This window comes from Rattus norvegicus, chromosome 4 (genome assembly GCF_021556685.1).
Source record: "Rattus norvegicus strain SHRSP/BbbUtx chromosome 4, alternate assembly SHRSP_T2T, whole genome shotgun sequence".
In the NCBI taxonomy this organism is placed as follows: Eukaryota; Metazoa; Chordata; class Mammalia; order Rodentia; family Muridae; genus Rattus; species Rattus norvegicus.
This window is the reverse complement of record NC_141537.1, coordinates 69,098,009-69,118,546: the sequence shown is the minus strand read 5'-3', so window position 1 is coordinate 69,118,546 and position 20,538 is coordinate 69,098,009. Positions and strand designations below refer to the sequence as shown.

Below are 20,538 nucleotides of genomic sequence, written 5' to 3'. Positions count from 1 at the left end.
GTGTGTCACCACTGCCCAACTGCATACATTATTTTCAAAAAAGTTTTTATTAATTGTGGTCTGCAGGATTTCATGGCATTTTCTAACCTAAGGTAGGTGTAGATTGCTGTCAATACGCAGGTGAGGGCATGAAAGGAAGGCAGGGCTGAGAGTTTCAGAGACAGAGGACAGGGGACAGAGAGGACAGAAGGACAGAGAAGATGGAGGAATAAGAGGACGAACCCAATCACATGGGCTTAAAAAGCCACAGGTAGCTATGGATAGTATAGAAGAGCATAGAATAATATAGGGCAATTTGTCCAGTCTAGGTGGGCAGCTTGTATCAATATATATATTGGCTCTGAGTTCACTGTGTAGGCATTTTGTGGGTTGAGAATTAATTGATATAAATCTGACTGATAAATTACAAGCTTCTAGACTTTTGATTTTACTGGGTTATAGGGATTTGTGACAGCTAGCGGCAGGGCGTGGATGACTGGAAATGTGAGCTGTACTGAGCAAGGCAAGAAAACCATGAGTTGAGCAGCCGCATGGGGACCACAGGGATAGGGAGACCGCATTACTAGAGCATAGCCGGCAATCGTGTGGGTTGGTTTTTAATTATTACATGCAAGAGGTAGGAACCACCAGCAAAAAGGACCTGACCAAAGACTGTAGAGTTAAGAAACAAGAAAGGCAGGCAGCAAGATGGCTGAACTGAAGGCGTCCAATCCCAAGAAATCCCTGTGGCTCTGATCTTCACAGCCCCTTCTCCTACACAAGTATGTGTAATTTTAAAAAGGGAGGGAAGGAGGGAGGGAGGGAGGGAGGAGGGAGGGAGGGAGGGGCCAAAGAAGGGTTGGAGAGACAGCTCAGTGGTTAGTAGCACTTTGCTGCTCTTCAGAAGACCTAAGTTCAGTTCCCAGCACTCACAACTGCCTGTAACTCCAAAGGACTCCATGCTCTCGCCTGGCCTTCAGTAGGCATCTACGTACATATAGATACACTCAGACAGACAGACTTAAGGAGAAGAAAACAGAAAAACAAAATAAGTAAATGTATTTTGTCTTCTTTCCTGAAATAGTGTCCCTGGCACCAGTTTCCGTTTCCCTCCCTTTGCCCTAAAATAACCCAAAGTTTTTTAAGCAGACCCTGAGGCTAGGCCACTGGGAGCGGTGGTGCTGATTCTGCCACACATCCCAATTTTAGATGTCTCAGTTGCCAAAGGACAGACCCTTGGGATCTGCCTTTACTGTGTGCCCACTGCCACAGTCACAGGAAGGATGCTGGCCCTTTGAGGAGGAAGGGTTTTGCTGCCTCCAGGATGTCCAACTTGGGGTCCAGTGAGCGGCCGAGCCCCTCCAGCACCATGATGGCCACCACAATGGAGGCGAAGTTGCTCTCCAGCTTCACCTGGAGCAGACAAACAGCAGTTCTTCTCTGACCTTGGAATGCAGCTCAGGATCTGGGACAACCACATCACTGAGCCCCGCTTGAGCTGTCCATGGGATTCTCCCCCCACCCACCCTCTAACAGCACCTCACCTTATGGGTCATCAGTAGCTTAAAGACACTGGACAGGAGGCTGGAAACATGAAGCTGCAAGACAAAAGGTCCCGGTAGCATCCCAGAAGCATCTCTTCCCTTCCAGGGTCCTGTCCTTTGACACTTACCCCTCCCCACTGCCACACTCACAAGTGTGCACACACACTACCCAATGAACATCAGAAAGGAATTTACCAATAGGGGCCTCACTCCCATCTCAAGTTTCAAGTCACAAATGCCTGCAGAGGAAATCTCAGAGCCATATCCACCCCATGCTTCTCCCTGTCCCTTACCACACTCAGAATTTCTGGAAGGAAACAGACTAAGTTGTATCAAGATAGCAGAGACAAGAGGTTTGCCTGGGGGTTGGGGATTTAGCTCAGTGGTAGAGTGCTTGCCTAGCAAGAGCAAGGCCCTAGCAAGGCCCTGGGTTCGGTCCCCAGCTCCGAAAAAAAGAAAAGGAAAAAAAAAAAAAAAAGAGGTTTGCCTGGTGTCTGAACATGTGTGTGTGTGTGTGTGTGTGTGTGTGTGTGTGTGTGTGTGTGTGTGTGAGCGAACACATGAGCATGTGATTTGTAACCATCTGAATAAGCCAGATCAGCAGCGGTAGTGTCTACTCTGTGCATAGCCAGTCCTGCTAATACAGGCCACCAACCCGAGTTAACTGAAGGTAAATACACCAGAGACTGGGGGAGGCCAAATGAGGGACACAGGCTTATGGCACATCTTTGGGATGCTGCTTTCCTGCATGTTCAGACAACAGCTATTCCTTGAGTAAAGCAGGGTTCTACCAGCAAGAAGCCTGTGATTTCAGTAGGCCCCTTGAGCTTCTTAGAAGACATGGGAACAAGGTAAGTTTGGGGGTTTGTTGGTTGACTGGTTTTTACCTATACTAAAACCCTACCTCCTGCTGGGCAATGGTGGTGCAACCCTTTAATCCCAGCACTTGGAAGACAGAGGCAGGCGATCTCTGAGTTCAAGGCCAGCCTGTCTACAATCAAGACCCAGGACAACCAGGACTACTCAGAGAAACCCTGCCTCAGGAAAAACAAACAAACAAACAAAAAGACACTTCCTTGCAAACTCCCCACAGAGGACATCCCCCACCCCCTCCCTCACTCCTGTGTAAGAGTTGCTCTGACCAATCACACAGCCTCTACCTTTTCCAGTGTGAGGGTGTTCTTCCTGGCCTGGGTCACCAGTGTAGCCATCTCAGCCTTGAACTTTTCCACATCCTTGCACTCATTGGCCTGGGCATGATGCAGCATGAGCTCAGCCACTCTGTGGCCCTGGATGGTGAAAAGAAAAGTGGCTTTGTAGAGCGGAGCAAGCAGTGTCTATTCAAGCATACTGAATGCTCTTAGATCTCAGTTGTTCCCACCTGGTTTGTCGACAGCCCCATTCTCGGGCCCCAACCCCTTTCAGCTGCTGCCATCCACTAGGCCTTTTTAAGATTTTAAGGTCTCTGCTAAGACAATGATGCAGTTGTCTCCCTCTTGGGCCACATGGGGTGCTTCCACGACCAATTGGAGCCACCAGGCCCTACAGGTTAGGCCGGAAAGGCTGAGCGTTCCTGGTCCCTGTGATTCAGACCTTTCCCCAGATTCCTGAATCCCTCCGACTAAAGTACCCAGGACAGTCTCCACAGCCCGTCCCCGGTGATCCCCTCAAATGTCTGTCACCTCCTAATTCATGGCCACAAGAACTAAGCTTTTTCTTAGTGACTGTGACAGTTCACCATCACACAAATCTAGGCATAGGAAGATGTCCTCAGACACAGCATCCCATTGTTTAAGCAGGAGACTCGTTCAAACTGGTTTCAGGCTACAGCTTCAGTTGACTCCTTCAAAAGCCAAGCAGGGATGCCCCTGGATCCTGCTTCTTTTAAAAAGAAAACAGCTCTCTAGCTGTGAGTAGTGGAGCACATCTTTAATTCCAGTGCTCTAGGGCAGAGGCAGGTGGATCTCTGTGAGTTCAAAGTAAGAGCCTGTTTTGGGGGTGGAGGTGGGGTGCTCTTTTTTTCCGGAGTTTTGTCACAGAAAAATTCTCTACCGTGCAGTCAGAAGTGTTTTCCCATCCTCATTGCTACAACACATCATCTGAGCTCCACAGAAGCTCTGTCAGACTTTTTATTGTCTAACGATAACTTCCAAAGCCCCTCAGAGTGTTTGAGGGAAACTACTCATACCCCGTACCATAGAAACCAACCATCTTGCCCCACGTAGAGGAAATGTTCTCTACAGTGTGGAGCCTTCCCACCCTTTACTTTGCAACAAAGTTCACAGATGAAAGACAGCCATTGTTTGATCAAAAAGCTAGAGCAGCCAGTGAGATGGCTCAGTGGATGGAGATGCTGGCCACCTAAGCCTGATGACCTGAGTTCAGTCTCTGAAGTGCAGGGCTACAGGACAGAACTGACTCCCGAAGTCTTCCTCTGCCCATCACATGCACACCATGTCTCTTGTGCACCTGTACTCACACACACTTCACACATAAAATGACAATTTTTTAAGGTAGCCTCCTGTCACTGCCGTGCCAACAAATTTGCTGACAGAGTGAGAGAAACTACAGTTGCAAAATACATGAGAGAATGCCTTCCTAACTAAGGGTTCCAACCTTACACTGCCAAGCCTGAGAACCAGCACACTGTCAATGCCTACACCTGTTCCACTCAAGTCTAACCATAGAGTCTGGCAACGGTGGGCTTTCACCAGTGACACAGGATGAGTTCCCCAGAGCCTAAAAGGCCAACCCCAGTGAGTCTTACCTGTCCCATCGCTACAGCCAGGAAAACTGCCCGGAAATTCCTCAGGTCCGAAGCCTGCAACTTTGCCACAATGCCGGCATCCAACAACACCAGGCGCAGTGGGCACAGGGCAGGTGCTATGGTAGCCACCAGTGTGTCATAGACATCCACTTGCTGCTGCTGCATCTCCAGGCTTGAGGACACTCCATCAGCACCCTGGACCAGGATGTTTCCAGGGTGTAGGTCTCCATGCACAAAGTTATCCACAAATATCTGGAAGAGACTGTATCATTCAGGTCTGTGTCAACCCTCCCACCCTAGCACCTCTGGGATACCTGCAGAAAAAGTTTTAGGGAACAGTGGGCTGCCTGTGACAAGGCAAGGAGGTGGGCATTTCATAAAGCCCTTGCTGCTGGATGCTCTCAAACAACAATTTGGGCAGGAGACTTTGATTCCAATTGGTTTGGATTTTAATTTTAAGAGACAGGGTCTAATGTCATCCGGTCTGGCCCTCAACTTCTGATAGATCCTCCTGTCTCTACCTCTCAAGTGCTAGAATTAAGGGCAGAGATTCAGAGTCCTGCCCCAGCTGTCCCTCCCTGTCCCCAGGTAGCAGGTAACACAACTAAATCAGATAATACCACTGGTAGACCACCTGGGTAGACCAGATAGCTCAAATGTGCCTCCAAATGTCCAAAATGACAATGTGACTTAGACAACACAAGGCAGCCTCCTAAACCCCCTGACTCTCTTCTCAGAACCAAAGCAGCAATTTCAAACCTCCCTTTCTCCTCTGCATCCCATTTCATTGGTAGGGAACCTCAACTCTTGACTCACCAGGCAAGAAGCCTCTGAATGCCTCTCCACTCACTTTTCCTGCCCTTTCTCAGCAGGCTTCTCAGTTCATCGTTGGGTTCCAAGTGCTCTCCTATGTGCCCTGAGTGTTTGGAGCATCCATAGCCTTCTTTTACACACCTGGTTCAAGACACATCCCAGACCCAGCTCTGACCACTAATTATGTCTCCAAATATAGCAGGCATTTCCTGGTGCTTCAAAGTGCGCCGAGATGCCCTGCTGCAGTCTTACGAAAGGCAGAAATCCTTGTGATGAGGCCAGGTGCCTGCTACTCATCCCCCCACCTCATCCTGATGTACAGGAATGAGAAAAGCTCAATGCGGGCTTCTAAGATGAGGAGGCCCAAATATATTTCAGAGTCAACATCAGCCCAGTATGTAAGTCAGTGCGCTCAGGCCACAATCCTCTAATCCCAGCATGACAGTGCGCTCCGACCATAACCCTGTAATCCTAGCATTGGAGAGGTAGGGAAACTAGAATTAGGAGTTCCAAAGTCACTCTCCGCTACAGAGCAAGTTCAAGCCCAGTCTCATCTACACGAGACCCTGTCTCAAAAAAAGAAAAGGAGTCACCATTTGCCTCTGGACTCCTCCACAAAAGTGCCCTAACCTACCTCCCTGCCTCACGTCACTCCTCCAACCCAACTCCAACTCCAGGTCACAGCTGTCACAGTTAACTTATCTCTCTGCCTCATTCACACTCTCCCACCGTCTGAGTCTGGATTAAAGAATGATACTTTAAAATTCACTAAGGGGCTAGTAAGCTTCTCAGTAAGTAGAGGCACTTGCCACCAAGCCTGATGATCACCCGAGTTTGATCCATGGGATCTACATGATGGAAAGAGAGGAATGATCCTACAAGCTGTCCTTTGGCTCCCATATGATGCCACACAACGTGTGCAGGCTCACAAATAAGCAAACACTAAAAATAACGCTGTGCTTTTTTACATAAAAGTTTGGAGCTGGAAAGATGGCTCAGTGGTTAAGAGCACTCACTACTCTTCCAGAGGACCTGGGTTAGATTCCCAGCACCAGCTTGGGAGCTCACAACCATCTGTAACTAATGCCCTTTCTGGCTTTCTAGGTACCAGACAAACCTTTAAAAGTCAAAACATTTTAATAAATTGAAAAGCATGAAAATTTAAGAATATACTTAAGATGGTATACTTGCCTGGCAGAATGGCCTGTAATCCCAGTACTTAAACAGCTGAGGCAGGAGGATTAATGTGAGTTTGAGGTTATCCTGGGCTCTATAATAAGTTTTAAGTCAATCTAAGCTATACAGAACAAAGCTGTCTCAACTTACTCTCAATTTGAACACACACACACACACACACACACACACACACACACAATTTTGGCAAATATTGTAATAGTGAAATCCTTTCACAGGAACAGAACTCAAATGGGCCCCTTGCCCACAGATTAAAGTCCTGACTCCCTGGGATGTTCTGCACAATACACCTTCACATCTCCCACTGCATCCCACCCTTGTCATAGGCTGTTGTCTCTAGATGAGTCCCCTATTTGTCTTACCATGGTTGACACAGCCTCCCCACCCCATCCCTGGCTGACCTGGAGGTACTTCCTGAATGAAACCTCAGGTCCAAACAAGGTCCCTTCAAGCTTCATCAAGGTCCCTTCAAGGTCCCCATCAAGGGCTCCAGCCCTTGATGCCATGTGCTTCTTCCCCAAGTTCACCCAATGAACACTGGAGTCAGGTCTGCTCTGCATCAAGTCCAGCATTTAGCACACAGCAGGTACTCCATAAGCACTGAAGGATGGATAGAACAGTATCTGACATGCAGCACCATGGGCTAGACTGTGTGCTTCCACTCTTTCCATAGCACAGAATGCACATCACAGAGCAAGGTCTCAGCACAAGCTTTGGGTCACAGAAGCATTTGGGGAGGGGCTCCACTCAGCTGGTTCACTCAACCTGCAGCTCTCTGCTGGGCTGGCCCTGGCACTTTCCCGTACACACGCTGTGTACTGAGCCTCAGCACGCAGGCAGCGCCCCCTGCTCACCATTTTGAAAAGCATGTTAATCCCCAGCTGTGCAATCTTCCTCTTCAGGTCGGTGGGAACGCCTGCCTGCTGGTAGCTGGACACCGGGACACTCTCCTTGAAGACAGCAGGGAGAAAGCTTTAATTCAGATGGCTGCCCACCTCCTCTCCAGGCTAGGTCATATATCTGTGCTGTCTTCCTATTTGTTACTCACACATTGTTCTTAATAGCCATCGACTCTGCTACTAAGAGGAAAGAGATGTGTGAGCCCTGGGAAAGGGCAGGAGAAGGTGCTGACGGTCAACCAGGAGCTGGGCCTGGTGGTGCAAGCCTGGAACCCCAGCCCCTGGGGGCAGAGGCAGGAAGAACAGGAGTTTAAGATCAGCGTTTGTTACATAGAAAACGTGAGGCCAACCAGGGATGTGTGAGACTGTCTCAAGACCAAATAAAATGAGAAAATAATAATCAACAGAGACATGAGCTGGGAAAGGGCAGCCAGAAGAATGGACAACTAGCAAATCAACAGATGGCTCAGTTTGTCAAGGCAACCCACTGAGATGGAGTGCAACAGAACAGCCCAGAGAGTCTAAGAACAGGCTCTGAGTTACACAGCTAGGAAACACAGCCCTGGGCCTCTCATACCAATCGCTAATAAGACAATCTAGAGGACAGCTAAGGTAAGTGTACTTTCTCTGAGTCACATGTGTTTTCAATGTGTCACTTACTCCTGGGACAGCACCATGAGGTCACCAGCTAATAAGAGAGCAGAGTAGGTTTTCAATCCAAGGCTTCAGTCTGAGGCTACCTGGGGCTCTCGGGACCAGCTCACTCCACTCCCTTTCCTGCTCCTCCGAGGCTTTGGGTGTATAGTAGATTGGTTTTGTGCAGTACTGATCATGGACCCAGGGCCTCGCACATGCTGGACAAACCCTCCATCACTCCCAACCTCCTCCCAGTTTTACCAACAAAACCACATCTTCTCTTCAGCCTGAAGCGTCTGTGGGAACGGCCAGTTATGAGTACCAAGCAGAACCAGGTCCTTACTTCGTATGTTTCCACCAGTATATCCCTAGTGATGAGGGGGTGCAGCGGGGTGGGGAATTTCACAGATGCCATGTTCTGGAAGTTGTGCTGAAAGTGCTCTAGATTCTGAGCTTCATAGCGCAGGTCTGTCTGCAGGGATGGTGAGGAAAGATGAGTTAGTATGGACACAAGGAGGACTTCAAGATGCCAGGAGGACCAGGTCAGCTTCCTTCCTTACCAGCTCCCCTGGCTTCTACAGAATACCAGGCACCTCAGAGAAGATACACCAGCCAGCTCAAAGTTACCACCGAAGGTGCTAACATCCATTGTGCACATGAACTCCTCTAAGCCAGACCTCAGATCCTCTGAGAGGATTTGGGTCCCCTTCACACCAAAGGATGCTCTGCTCATTTCCCACAATCTGGCCACCTCATTGCCCAACTAGTCCATCCCTGTTCCCCTCTCCTTCCATTATGATCAATGTTCCACATGGGGAGGGCCTTGCCATCCACCCACTGGCGCAACTGCTACAGCTGAATGCCCAACCCCAATTTTATCTTACTAAACTTTCCAAATTTTCTCTTAATCTGTTTGACTATATCCATGCCATGTGAATGGTGACGTCTGCATTCTTTAAATATTTTTAGAGATTTATTTCATGTGTATAAGTGTTTTGTGTGTATAAGTGTTTTGTGTGCATATATGTATGTGTGCCACCTGTATGCCTGTTGCCCATGGAAATCAAAAGAAGCCTTGGAACTGGAGTTACAGAAGATTGTGAGCCACTGTACGCTTGGGGGCTGTTGTCTGCAAGACAACCCTTAACCACTGAGCCATCTCTCCAGCCCTGAAATCAACGTTCTTTAGAGTGACATTCAGGTAGGTGAAGATTTGGCTCCTGCTCCTCTCTAGATCCTCCTCCTTTGGTGACGCCCACCTTATTCTACCATCCCAAACTCCAGCCTCACTCAAGTCTTACGGAGTGGAACAGCCTGACCTGACACTCCTCGATCCCGAGAGTTTGTAATAACTATGACATGACTCTACAAATGAACAGAGACAGAACTCACACACACACCTAGCCTGCCATGTGCGAGGTCTGTTGGGGGTCAGAGCTAGCAAGAGAGACTGGTTTAAGACAAATGAGTAAAACATAGAGATGAGAGTTTCAGCGATGGGACCCTGATGTCTTTCAGGCTTTTAATGGAAGCTGAAGCGCAGATAGAAGGTGAAGCCAAGAGTCAAAATAAAGAGATGATGGCTACACTAGAAGCTACTTTCTCTGTAATCTCTATCAAACTTGCTATACTCCAGAACAGAAACCAAGCTCTCTACCCTGGTCTGAATGCCATACCCCTCCACATACACCTCCCATTCCCCACAAATCCCTATGTTCAAATCCTAGCTCCCAAGAATATGGTATAACCAATTAGGGCTTTGCTGCACAGAGTGATTAGGCCTTGAGTAAAGCTCTCTGTGTCCTAATACAAGAGGCCTGAGATGCTAACACATTCTACCATGTGAAGGCATTGATGAACCAGAATCTCTCTTGGCCTGGGCCTAGTCTTCAGGACTGTAGGCAAAAATTCCTTTATTGTATTGTTCAGATACTTTACTGTCTGTTTCTGTTTTTTTGAAACAGGACCTGCTACCTGAAACTCATTTATATCAGGCTGGACTTGAATTCACAGACATTTGCCTGCCTCTGCCTCCTTTGTGCTGGGATTATAGGCCTGAGTCACCCAAATACTTCCTAAACATTAAAATAAGTGCCTAGAAGCTGAAAAGGATTGAAGCCAAGCTTCAATCAGAGGCTATAAATGAAGTCTTAGTACATAGCTTCTGAAACCCTACCCATACCTAAGCTACCAACAGGAAGCCAGATGCTCATTTGAAGGCCCAGATACCTCCAACTTAGTTTACAAAGTCGGTCTGCTCACACAAAGGTCTCCAACAGGGAGGGTCCATGTCTACTCAATTAGCTCTGAAAACAAAGATGAGGCTTCTTGTCTTAGAGGTCAGCCATCTAAGGTGGCAGAGTTAATGTCACCCATCTAGTTTCACTTTGCCCTCAAACTGTGTTTCCCAAGGGCTCTGGGAAATCTGGTTGGGTAGATTGGAAGGAAGAGATGTTTCTCACTTCCTGGCCTACCCATAAAATCTCTTACACCTTCTATGTCATCTCCATTCCAAACTGACTGTGTTGGAGATGGTAAGAGGGGATGGATTAGAGCAATTTCATTCTGTATCAGACCTGAATTCTATATTGCAAAAAGGAATCTACATGTCCCTGTTATTAACAGCTTAACAGATGCACAATATTAAAAGATACTGGGCTCTCTCTACCTTTGCTCAGATGTCATGGAGACGTACAAGGTTGATAACTGGACACTAGATAGACTTGGTGTTTCTAGAACTCCCCAGAGTGAGGGAAGAGTGCAAGGCCAAAGAGGCAAGAGCCTCAAAACTACAGCCAACAGGCTGACCACAGGGGCAAGACTGAGCTCCAGATAAATGACTATGTTTCCCCACTCCCAACCCACTCCACAGAGTCTGCTAACTGGAGAAAATATGTAAGGCAGGTCTTTCACAGGCTCTCTAAATAAAGCACAATTTAAAGATTCAATTCTCGGCCAGTAAAATGGATCACTGGGTAAAAACACTCGGTGCAATGGGAGGCCAGCCTCAGGGACCCACATTGTGGAAAGGGAGAATGACTCCTCAAAGGTGTCCTTTGACTTACATACACATGCCATAGCATGACCATGCCTACTATCACCACATACCCACAAAAAAATAAATAAATAAATAAATAAATAAATAAATAAATAAATAAAAGGTACAACAAAAAAAATGCTAAGGCCCAATTTTTGTCTCTATTCACTGGCCTTTGTGGTGACAGGCAGCCCAGGCTCTGTTTTCCCAGTTGTAATGACAGTGCCAATCTTGCAAAGGGAATGAGTCCTAATACTACTTCAAAGCAGAGCTCCCCTCTTCCCTCGGGTTACCTGAATATAAGCAAGAAATAGCCTAGCTGCATGAACTGGATCGTTCCTTGTTTCACCCGCCAGCCAGCATTACCCACGTTGACTAATAGATTATGTTCTGCATGACAGAATGGGAAATTACAGACTCACTCATCATTTAGCTGGTTCATGAGCAACTGCTAACGGCAAGAACTATGTTACACGCCATTTACAGCTGAGAAAAGGATTAACCTGTTGGACCATGAGCTTCTCAAACTCCTCCACGATCTCAGGCAGGCTAAGCCATTTGACTCCTGGTATGAGCCCCAGGGCTTGGCTTCCAATCTTCATCAGCAGTAAATCTATGTACACCTGAGAGAGCAAGCCTGGGTGTAACACCTGCCAGAAAGAACCAGGAGACAGGGCGGGTGATCAGAAGAGAACATCTTACCTAGCACAGGCTGCCACTTTCAAGACAGCCAGAGTGCTTCCCATCAAAACAAAGGGAAGTAACCCAATACCCATGACACTTCTGGGGGGATGGGGGTGGGGGGTGGCCCCTCCTCTCCAGAAGTAGCAAAACCCAAGTCATTTTTTTTCCTCCTTCAGACTATTCATACCAATGTACCCTGAAGTCAAGAAATGAAATCAGGGCCTGTTGTGGAGGAATACACCTTGAATTCTAGCACTCAGGAGGCAGAGGCAGGCAGATCTCTGTGGGTTTGAGGCCAGCCTGTTCTACATAGTAAGCTCCAGGACAGCCAAGGGGCTACATACTACAAATCTACCTCAAAAAGAAAAAAAAAAAAAAAAAAGGGAGGTGGAGGAGGAGGAGGAAGAACAAGCTTGAGCCAGGAGGCCTAGGGGTACTGGCAATCCCTGCTATTTGGGAGGACAATTAACATAGCAAGGCCTTATCTACAAATAAAAGGCAGAGTGAGGCCTCACAATATACCTCAGTGGTTGAGGGCTTGCCTAGCATGTGTGAACTAAGTTTGACTGAAACAGCCTGAATTTAACAGGTATTGACAGAGGTAACGAGAATAAAGGTTGAGCAGCCCTAATCCAAACTCAAAATGCTTCAAAATCTGACACAGTTAAGGACTGACAAGTGAAAAATTCCAAACCAGACCTCAGGGGATGAGGGCACGTCATTACATGTGTAAGTTGGGGAGTGTGTGTGTGTGTGTGTGTGTGTGTGTGTGTGTGACATAAATGAATTCCATATTTCACGTTTAGACTTGGGTCCTATCCCAGGATTATCTCATCAAAGATATATATGCAAATCCTCTTCAATCCAGAAACATATGAAATCCAAAACACTTCCATTCCCAAGCATCTTTGGAGACGGAATACTCCATCTTTGAACAGAAAGCAATGTGACTCTCGCTGGGGTCAGTTTCTGATCTGGGGCAGATAGCTCAGTGGGCACTTGATTAACGATGAAGAGTACTAGGCCAGGTCCTGAGAGCACTTACTTTCACTGCCACTGGGATGAGGTGATCTGACTTGGGTGGTTGGCCAGGAGCCTGAGACACACCCACTTCTGACCTAACAAGGTCAGCTTTAGGAAGAAGCAGCTTTTCTATAAATGTTTCGTCGGCAAGGTTTTCTGAAGGCCTCCAGTCTTTCATAAAGGGGTCTCTCTGCGTCCCGACTGTCCCGGTTCCTGGGACAGAGAGCTCCCCAAGTCTCCAGATTCTGCCCTTCTCCAGCAATGAAATATTTGCGAATGCTTTGTACACTTGGGCCACACAACCTGAACCCACAGGTTCCTGGGTCTCGAAAAAGAGGATGCTGTGCCAATCCTCCCCAAATGCCTGCTGGAGTAAGTATTCCGTCCTTGCCCAAGGGTGGGGGGTCACCTGCACATGCAGCTTGGAGAACTGGACACAGAAAGCCTCTGAAAAGAGATCACGCCGGGTGCTGGCCCATTGTCCCAATTTGATATACGTTGGGCCTGAGGTCTCTGTAGCTTTGAAAAGCAGATGGAGCCAGAGGGTGGAGAAGCCGGGGGCCAGGTAGGTGAGAGGGTACAAGAAGAGGAGGGGGAGGAATTTCGCCAAGAGCACACCAGCGCGGAGCCCTAGGCAGAGACACAGTAATATGCGGGCCAGAGGCCCTTCTTGGGCCACCTTCACTAGTCCATTTTCAGGCAGGTTACTCCAGTGAGTCTTTCGCTGGCACAAGCTGCCAGGCGCCGCCTCCCCAACACTGCCCTGGGCTGAGATGAATTTGGGTAAAGCACCTAGCAGAAACCAACATAATCTGGCATTTCGAGAGCATCCCAGGGGTCTGGAAAGCCCAAGTTCCTTTCCGAACTCAAAGCATCTCAAGTGTGACAAGCAGACCCTGACAGACAAACGCCAGGGGTTCACCATCCTCTCCAGACCCCCAGGCCTAGGCTGCTTGCCCTCTACCTAAAGGGAAGCCATTGTGGAGACACTCCGTGGCGAAGCAGGGTTGAGTCCGACCGCGCTCCCACCCCCAGCGCAGGGAATGGGAACCTGAGCCCGGGACCACGGGCGACAAGCTGTCCAGCGCCAGAGCTCAGAGTGCCGGGAGTCACCGAACACCAGGGATGGAGATGAGGACCCGCGGCCTAGAGCGGACGGAGAGGTTTCAGAGGGCCGCGGGAAGACCAGAGAAGAACGCTCCGGCGGGCGAACGGTCCGGGCTCCCGGGGTACAGCAGGGACACCCACCCGACCACCCCAGGACAGCACGGAGCCTACAGTCAGCCAGACAGAGCACTCAGCGTCCAAGCCAGCGCGGCTCCTCCGGACTTCCGGTACCTAGGTCTGCCCTCTCTGCCTAGGACACGCTCCTTAAAGGGGCCGCGGCGAGAACCAGGGCAAAAGCCTGGGCACACCGAGTCCCGGTAGAGATTTAGAGCAAAACACAGAAGCAAGCTTTGTAGCCCTTTTTTCCACGTCTGCCTCTCCTCTTCGACAGCCTCGTAGCTTAAATCCGAAATGTTAAACTACACGGTATATTGTAGTTGGGTCCAAAGGGAGGGCGAGATTTTCAACTGCTGTGTACAGGTCCAAGGTTCTTGAGTCTCAGACTGCACTGGCTTGGCGGTGGTGTTTAGACCTTAGGGAATGGCTCATACAGTTAAATAATATTTATTGAGCCAAGTCCATCTTTATTAAATTTAATCTAATATTTGTTGAGTCATAATAATAGATAGGTAACGATACTTTTTGTCAAGCCCGACGAAATAAATGAGCTCGATTCGTGGAACCTACAATGAAGGAAGGAGGTCACCAATTCTTTTAAGTCGTGTCCCCCACATACAAAATAAATGTGATTAAAAAAAATAAAAATATAGCAAGGGCCACGGAAGCAGTGAGGAGCAGGTAGGGGCTGCTTTGGAAAAAAAAAAAAAAAAAAAAAAGGATGTTGGAAGAGAGGCCAAACGGAAACTCCAAAGTAGGAAAAACTTGATGGTCTAAGACGAGTGTGTGTGTGTGTGTGTGTGTGTGTGTGTGTGTGTGTGTGTGTGTGTGTCAGCACATGCAATCTTGAATAACCAACCAACCAGGTTGGACAGCCTGGACTTGTGGGGTTGTAGGAGGTGAGGCGGAATTGGTAGGATGGGAACTGAGCCTACACAGTCAGGAAAGGTCTCACGATTTCTTCTCAGCACTGTGGGACTTAAAAGGCTGCCTGCCCTGGAGCACCACAGTCCCTACTACCAATCCACAGCTTTTGCCCCTGTGTGGAAAGAAATTTGCACAAAAGTCTGGCCAAGGGTAGATTTAAAGGCATCACAGGTGAAAAGAATTATGGGGAAAAGAGAACGAAGGACAAGATCCAGTATTCCTGTCTGGACATGTCACTCAACTTTAAGACACACCCCCAGGCCATCCAGAAGGCTCAGAAGATATAGTAATTTTCCCCAAATGTAGGATCAGGGCCACAAATGGAGGTCAGGAATGGCAGAGTGGCCCAAAACACATATTGTCAATAACAACCCAGTTCCTAACTCTAAAAGATGGGGGTACATACACCCTTTGGGCTTCCCAAAGCAGACATGATGTCTTGGGAAATCATGCTTTGAAACGTGGTCAGGTGCCAGGCATGGTGGCCCACACTTTCGATTCCAACAGGGAGGAAGAGGCAGAGTCTCTGTAAGTTGGAGGTCAGCCTGCTCTGTATAGCAAGCTCCAGGCCAACAGGGACTACATAGTGACACCCTTTTCCAAGAAAACAAAATAGGGCTTGGAGAGAGATGACTCAGTGGTTGCTCTTGCAAAAGCTGTGGGTTCAATTCCCAGCACACACACATGATGATTTACCACCATCCCTAACTTACCAGTTCCAGGGGGATCTGTGCTCAGACCCACACACAGGCAAAACACACATAATATAAAATAAATAAATCTGGGTTGGGGATTTAGCTCAGTGGTAGAGCACTTGCCTAGCAAGTGCAAGGCCCTGGGTTCGGTCCCCAGCTCCGAAAAAAAAAAAAGAAAAAAGAAAAAGAAAAAAAGAAAAAAAATTAATCTATCTGTCAAGAATTGTTAGGAGCTGGAGAGATGGCTCAGCAGTTAAGAGCACTGACTGTTCTTCCAGAGGTCTTGAATTCAATTCCCAGCAACCACATGGTGGCTCACAACCATCTGTAATGGGATTCAATACCTTCTTCTGGTGTCTGAAAACAGCGACAGTGTACTCATACAAATAAAATAAAATAAATTTATTTTTAAAAAAGAATGTTTAGAAATGTGGCCAGACCCTAATTACTAAGTATCCCCTTTCTCCTGACTCATTTGCCTGTCCCAAAGTTGTTCACAAAAGACTTGAATAGTTCTGAGTACATCATTTTAACCCATGGCACCTTCTAGTGTGACCCCAGACAAGTTTTTCTGGACCTTTATTTCTCCAAAAAAGGACACATGAGGGTGGACATGGGGAGAGAAATCCAACTAAAGTTAGACAAGTTCCCCTAAGGCAGTGTTTTTTCAACCTTCCTAATGCTGCCTAGTTCTGGGCTCCAATAAATAAATCTATCTATGAAGAATTTTTAGGGGCTGGAGAGATGGCTCAGCAGTTAAGAGCACTGACTGCTCTTCTAGAGATCCTGAGTTCAATTCCCAGCAACCATCTGTAGAGGAGATGAGGAGGTTGAGGCAGGTAAAGTTCAAGACCAGCCTGATCTACACGGGGAGCTCCAGGCCAATCAGCGATACTGCCTGTTTCAAAAAGGCACAGAGAGAGAGAGAGTTCAGCAGTTAAGAGGACCCAAGATCCATTCCCAGCACCCAAATGGCTGCTAACAACTGTCTGTAACTCCAGTTCCACAGGATCCATCACCCTCTTCTGACGTCTGTGCACGTCTGATATCCATACACACATGCAGGCAACACAACCACACACATAAAATAATAGTTTAAAAAGGAAGCTCATGGAGAGCTGGCCCTACTGCTTGCTTGTACAGTGTGGGAGAGCTGGCCAGGAGGGCAGGAGAGCAGGAGAGCTAGCCCAGCCTCTTGCCAGCTATGGCACTGGGTGAGCTGGCCCTGCCCTTTGCACAGTATGGTGATTTGAGTATGCCTAGCCCAGAGAGTGACACTATTAAAAGGTGTGGTCTTGTTGGAGTAGGTGTGCCACTGTGGACTTAGACTTTAAAACCCTCATCCGAGCTGCCTTGGAGCCAGCATTCTGCTAGCAGCCTTCAGATGAAGATGTACTACCTGGATGCTGCCATGCCTCCCACCATGATGATGATGGGCTGAACCTCTGAACCTGTAACCCAGCCCAATTAAATGTTGTCCTTATAAGATTTGCTTTGGGGGTTGGGGATTTAGCTCAGTGGTAGAGCGCTTGCCTAGCAAGCACAAGGCCTGGGTTCAGTCCCCAGCTCTGAAAAAAAGAAAAGAAAAAAAAAAAAAAGAGTTGCTTTGGTCACGGTGTCTGTTTACAGCAGTAAACCCTAACTAAGACACATGGACAGTGCTAAAGAGCCGTCAGGCTGACCGACTGAGCTATCACCCAGGCCCAGATCCAGGACTTTGAGTTGTCCCACCCTAACATCTACCTCACCTATAAACTGCTACAGGGTGTAAAGGTACTGGTCCTCCAGAACCAAGGCTGCAGGATCTCCGTGGCACAGGCAACAACAGGATATCTGAGAGAAGCGCCAGTGCAGGTCGAGTATTTATGGTATGCTGAAGGGGAAGGGCTCAACCTACACCAATAACTCACTGTAATGAATTGCAAGGAAAGACGTTTGGGCAAAGGGATATTCTGTGTGACACACCATGGCACCATGCAGCTTCAGGACGAGATGTTTGTTTGTTTGTTTGTTTGTTTGTGTGTTTTCTCTTGATGAGGAGGTCGCCAGGGCAGACGGGTTAGATATGGAGGGATGAAAAGATAAGTAGGATTAGGGGACACGGTGTGAAATTCACAAAGAGTCAGTAAAAAGTACGAAAGAAGAAGCAGCAGCAAGCTGGGTGTATGTAATGTGTTGATCTCCACAATTAGCAAACCTTGTCGTTTTTATCATTTAAATAAAAGCAGAAGCAATTCTGTTTCTCCTTCATTGTACAACAGGCATGGAAGGAGGATTGTGGGAGACCTCATCTGTTCTCTATGTTATTATTTAGCAGTATTATCACCATTACTGTTACTTTGAAACAAAGCCTTACTTCGCAGCCCAGGCTGGTCTGCATCTCAGGATGAGCCAGCTGGCCTCAAACTTCAGGTCCTCCTCCCTCAGCTCTCCAAGTACTTGGCTGATAGTTGTAAGGCATTACGTGAAGTAAGTAAGTAAGTAAATAAATAAATAAATAATTTAAAGACAGGATTTTAAGTAGCTGAGGCTGGCTTCTGTTTTGACATGTTCCTGAGGATAACCTTAAATTTCTGGTCTTTCTGCCTCTGCCTCCTGAGTGCTGGGATTATGACTACAAGCATGTGCCACCATGCCCAGTAGAAGATGATCTCATTTTTCTTTAAAGATTTATTTTATGTATATGAGTACACTGTTGCTGTCTTCAGACACACCAGAAGAGGGCATCAAATCCCATTACAGATGGTTGTGAACCACCATGTGGTTGCTGGGAATTGAACTCAGGACCTCTGAGTTAGAGCAAGCTCCTAACCGCTGAGCCAACTCTCCAGCCCAGAAGATCTCATTTAAAATGAAGTCCTCACCTGTCATGGCGTCACATCAAATGCCTTAAATCCCAGCACTCTGGAGGCAGAGACAGACAGATCTCTGTGAGTTCCAGGCCAGCCAGGGCTACATAGTGAAACCCTGTCTAAGTGGTGCCAGGTGGACATAGTTGCTCGCAAATGAAACCCAACACTTAAAAAGTGAAGCAAGAGGAACAAAAGTCCAAAGTTACCATGGGTACAGGAAACCCTACCTCTAAATAAATAAATCATGTTTTCCAATTTGCTTTTGTTAAAGCCCACATCCACTCCACCCCATCCCACCCATAAAAATGAGTAAAAACAACACTTAGCCAATTCTCAGGACAGGAGTGGGTGCCTTTGTAGCATCCTAGACATTTACCTATGGTACCATATTATCTGTCATAACTATACTTAGAAGGCTAGCCCCACCCTCAGCTTCTGTATCTGTACACCTAGGAACAGGGCAAGAGAATATGCATTTCTAGAAGGGGAAGAACTAATGAGAGAACATATAAGTGTGCAGTCTTCTTGTAAGTATACAAATTTTACTTCTTAATATTTTGGGCCTTGGGGTTGGGGATTTAGCTCAGTGGTAGAGCGCTTGCCTAGCAAGCGCAAGGCCCTGAGTTCGGTCCCCAGCTCCGAGGAAAAAAAAAAAAAAGGAAAAAAATAAAGTGCAGTCTCAAAGTGTAGCAAAGGCCGTGAAAGCAGTGAAGATTGCGTGGTACCATAAGACAGACTACACTGGAGAGGAAAGGACGGCCAGACCATATCTCACAGTGGAGCTGTGGTTGACCTCTGACCCCTGCAACAGCTATAGGCTTACAATAAGAATGCCAGCTGCAGAGTCAAGAAAGTGATAGAGCACACCTTCAATCCTAGCACCAGGGAGGCAGAAGAAAGCAGATCTCTGTGAGGCTAATCTGGTCTACAGAGAGAGCTCCAAGACAGGTAGGGCTACACAAAGAAAAAGAAAATTAAGGGGGCTGGAGAGATGGCTCAGAGGTTAAGAGCACTGACTGCTCTTCCAGAGGACCTGAGCTCAATTCCCAGCAACCACATGGTGGCTCACAACCATCTATAATGGGATCTGATGCTCTGTTCTGGTGTGTCTGAAGATAGCTACAGTGTACTCATATACATAAATAATTCTTTAAAAAATTAAAATTAAGTTAAAAAAAATCTTGGCTATTTCATGGACGCTTCCTCTGTGAGAGGAGAGCAAGAGGGAAGTGGGTGGGCCTGTTCGGGCTTTTTGAACCCAGGATCTTGAAATGCATTGTGATTCCTGTCCCTTGGACTGTAAGGTTTATGTAGGTAATCTAGGGAACAATGGGAACAAGACTGAATTCAAACGGGCTTTTGGCTGTTGTGGACCACTCTGAAGTGTGTGGGTTGCTCAAAACCCTCCTGGCTTTGCTTTCATCAAATTTGAGGATCCCCGAGATGCTGCTGATGCTGTCTGCGAGCTAGATGGAAGAACGCTATGTGGCTGCCATGTAAGAGTGGAACAGAACTGTGGCCCGCCTTCCTCTTGAGGTCATCATCCTCGAGATGATTACCGAAGGAGTCCTCCACCTCTGCCCAGATCCCCAAGAAGGAGAAGCTAGAGAGAGGAGAAGAGAAAGGTCTCTCTCTCTCATGAGAGAAATCACAAGTCGTTTCGATTCTTCTCTACATATAGTAGCCGATCTAGGTCAAATGAAAGGAAATAGAAGACCAGTTTGCAAAAGTACAGAAAATAGCTTCATTTGACAGGAGTATGTACAGGAAATTCAAGTTTTGTTTGAGACTTCATAGGCTTGGTGCATTTTTCAGCTGTTTTAGCTGTTCAAGTTTGTTTTGTCTCTTGGAACAGTGACACACAAAATGTAATTCTCTATTGTTTCAAATGGATCATAAGAGGCAATGTGATATCAAGAGTTGTTACTTTACAATGTTCCCTTAAGCAAGATTGAATTTTCTTTGCACTTTAGTTTTTCATAGACTGAAATAAACCTAGATCCGGCCTCGTTTTAAGTGTGATGTTCTAATGTTATGAAGCAGCTGGCTGGGGTTGACTGAAGCTGTCGTTCCTCCAGTAGCTGAGACACAGTGTGGCACTGTGGGTGAAATGAGGAACGGTCTTTCAAAGCTGCTGTGAACACAAGCCAACAGATAAAGGGAAGGAACAGCACTCTGACGGTTTTCAAAGCGGTTCCTTCCTGGTTGCTGTCTGCTGACGGAGAGCTGTTGTAGCGTCTTTATTTGGAAATGTAAAACTAAGA

General features: G+C 47.3%; 1 protein-coding gene and 1 pseudogene across 11 annotated transcripts; one reads left to right on the top strand and one right to left on the bottom strand.

Moving 5' to 3' along the window:
- Window positions 1–28: 28 nt before the first annotated feature.
- On the bottom strand, window positions 29–13,909 carry Adck2 (aarF domain containing kinase 2). 11 transcript variants are annotated; one of them, XM_087657314.1, is made up of 9 exons: window positions 13,825–13,909; window positions 12,599–13,722; window positions 11,373–11,519; window positions 8,176–8,304; window positions 7,152–7,247; window positions 4,291–4,542; window positions 2,684–2,812; window positions 1,524–1,577; window positions 29–1,392 (listed from the first exon to the last, which is right to left on the bottom strand). In XM_087657314.1, exons 2-9 carry the CDS (start codon window positions 13,499–13,501, stop codon window positions 1,252–1,254), a joined length of 1,851 nt encoding a protein of 616 aa, XP_087513440.1. In that variant the 5' UTR covers window positions 13,502–13,722; window positions 13,825–13,909; the 3' UTR covers window positions 29–1,251. The 11 variants fall into 11 exon arrangements, 8 of the variants coding, with proteins under 8 accessions (XP_087513440.1, XP_087513438.1, XP_087513439.1 ...); XM_087657312.1 differs by having other exon boundaries at window positions 29–1,444; window positions 13,855–13,909; XM_087657313.1 differs by having other exon boundaries at window positions 13,855–13,909.
- Window positions 13,910–19,545: 5,636 nt separating this feature from the next.
- LOC147994816 (serine/arginine-rich splicing factor 3 pseudogene) lies at window positions 19,546–19,986 on the top strand (annotated as a pseudogene).
- Window positions 19,987–20,538: the final 552 nt, after the last annotated feature.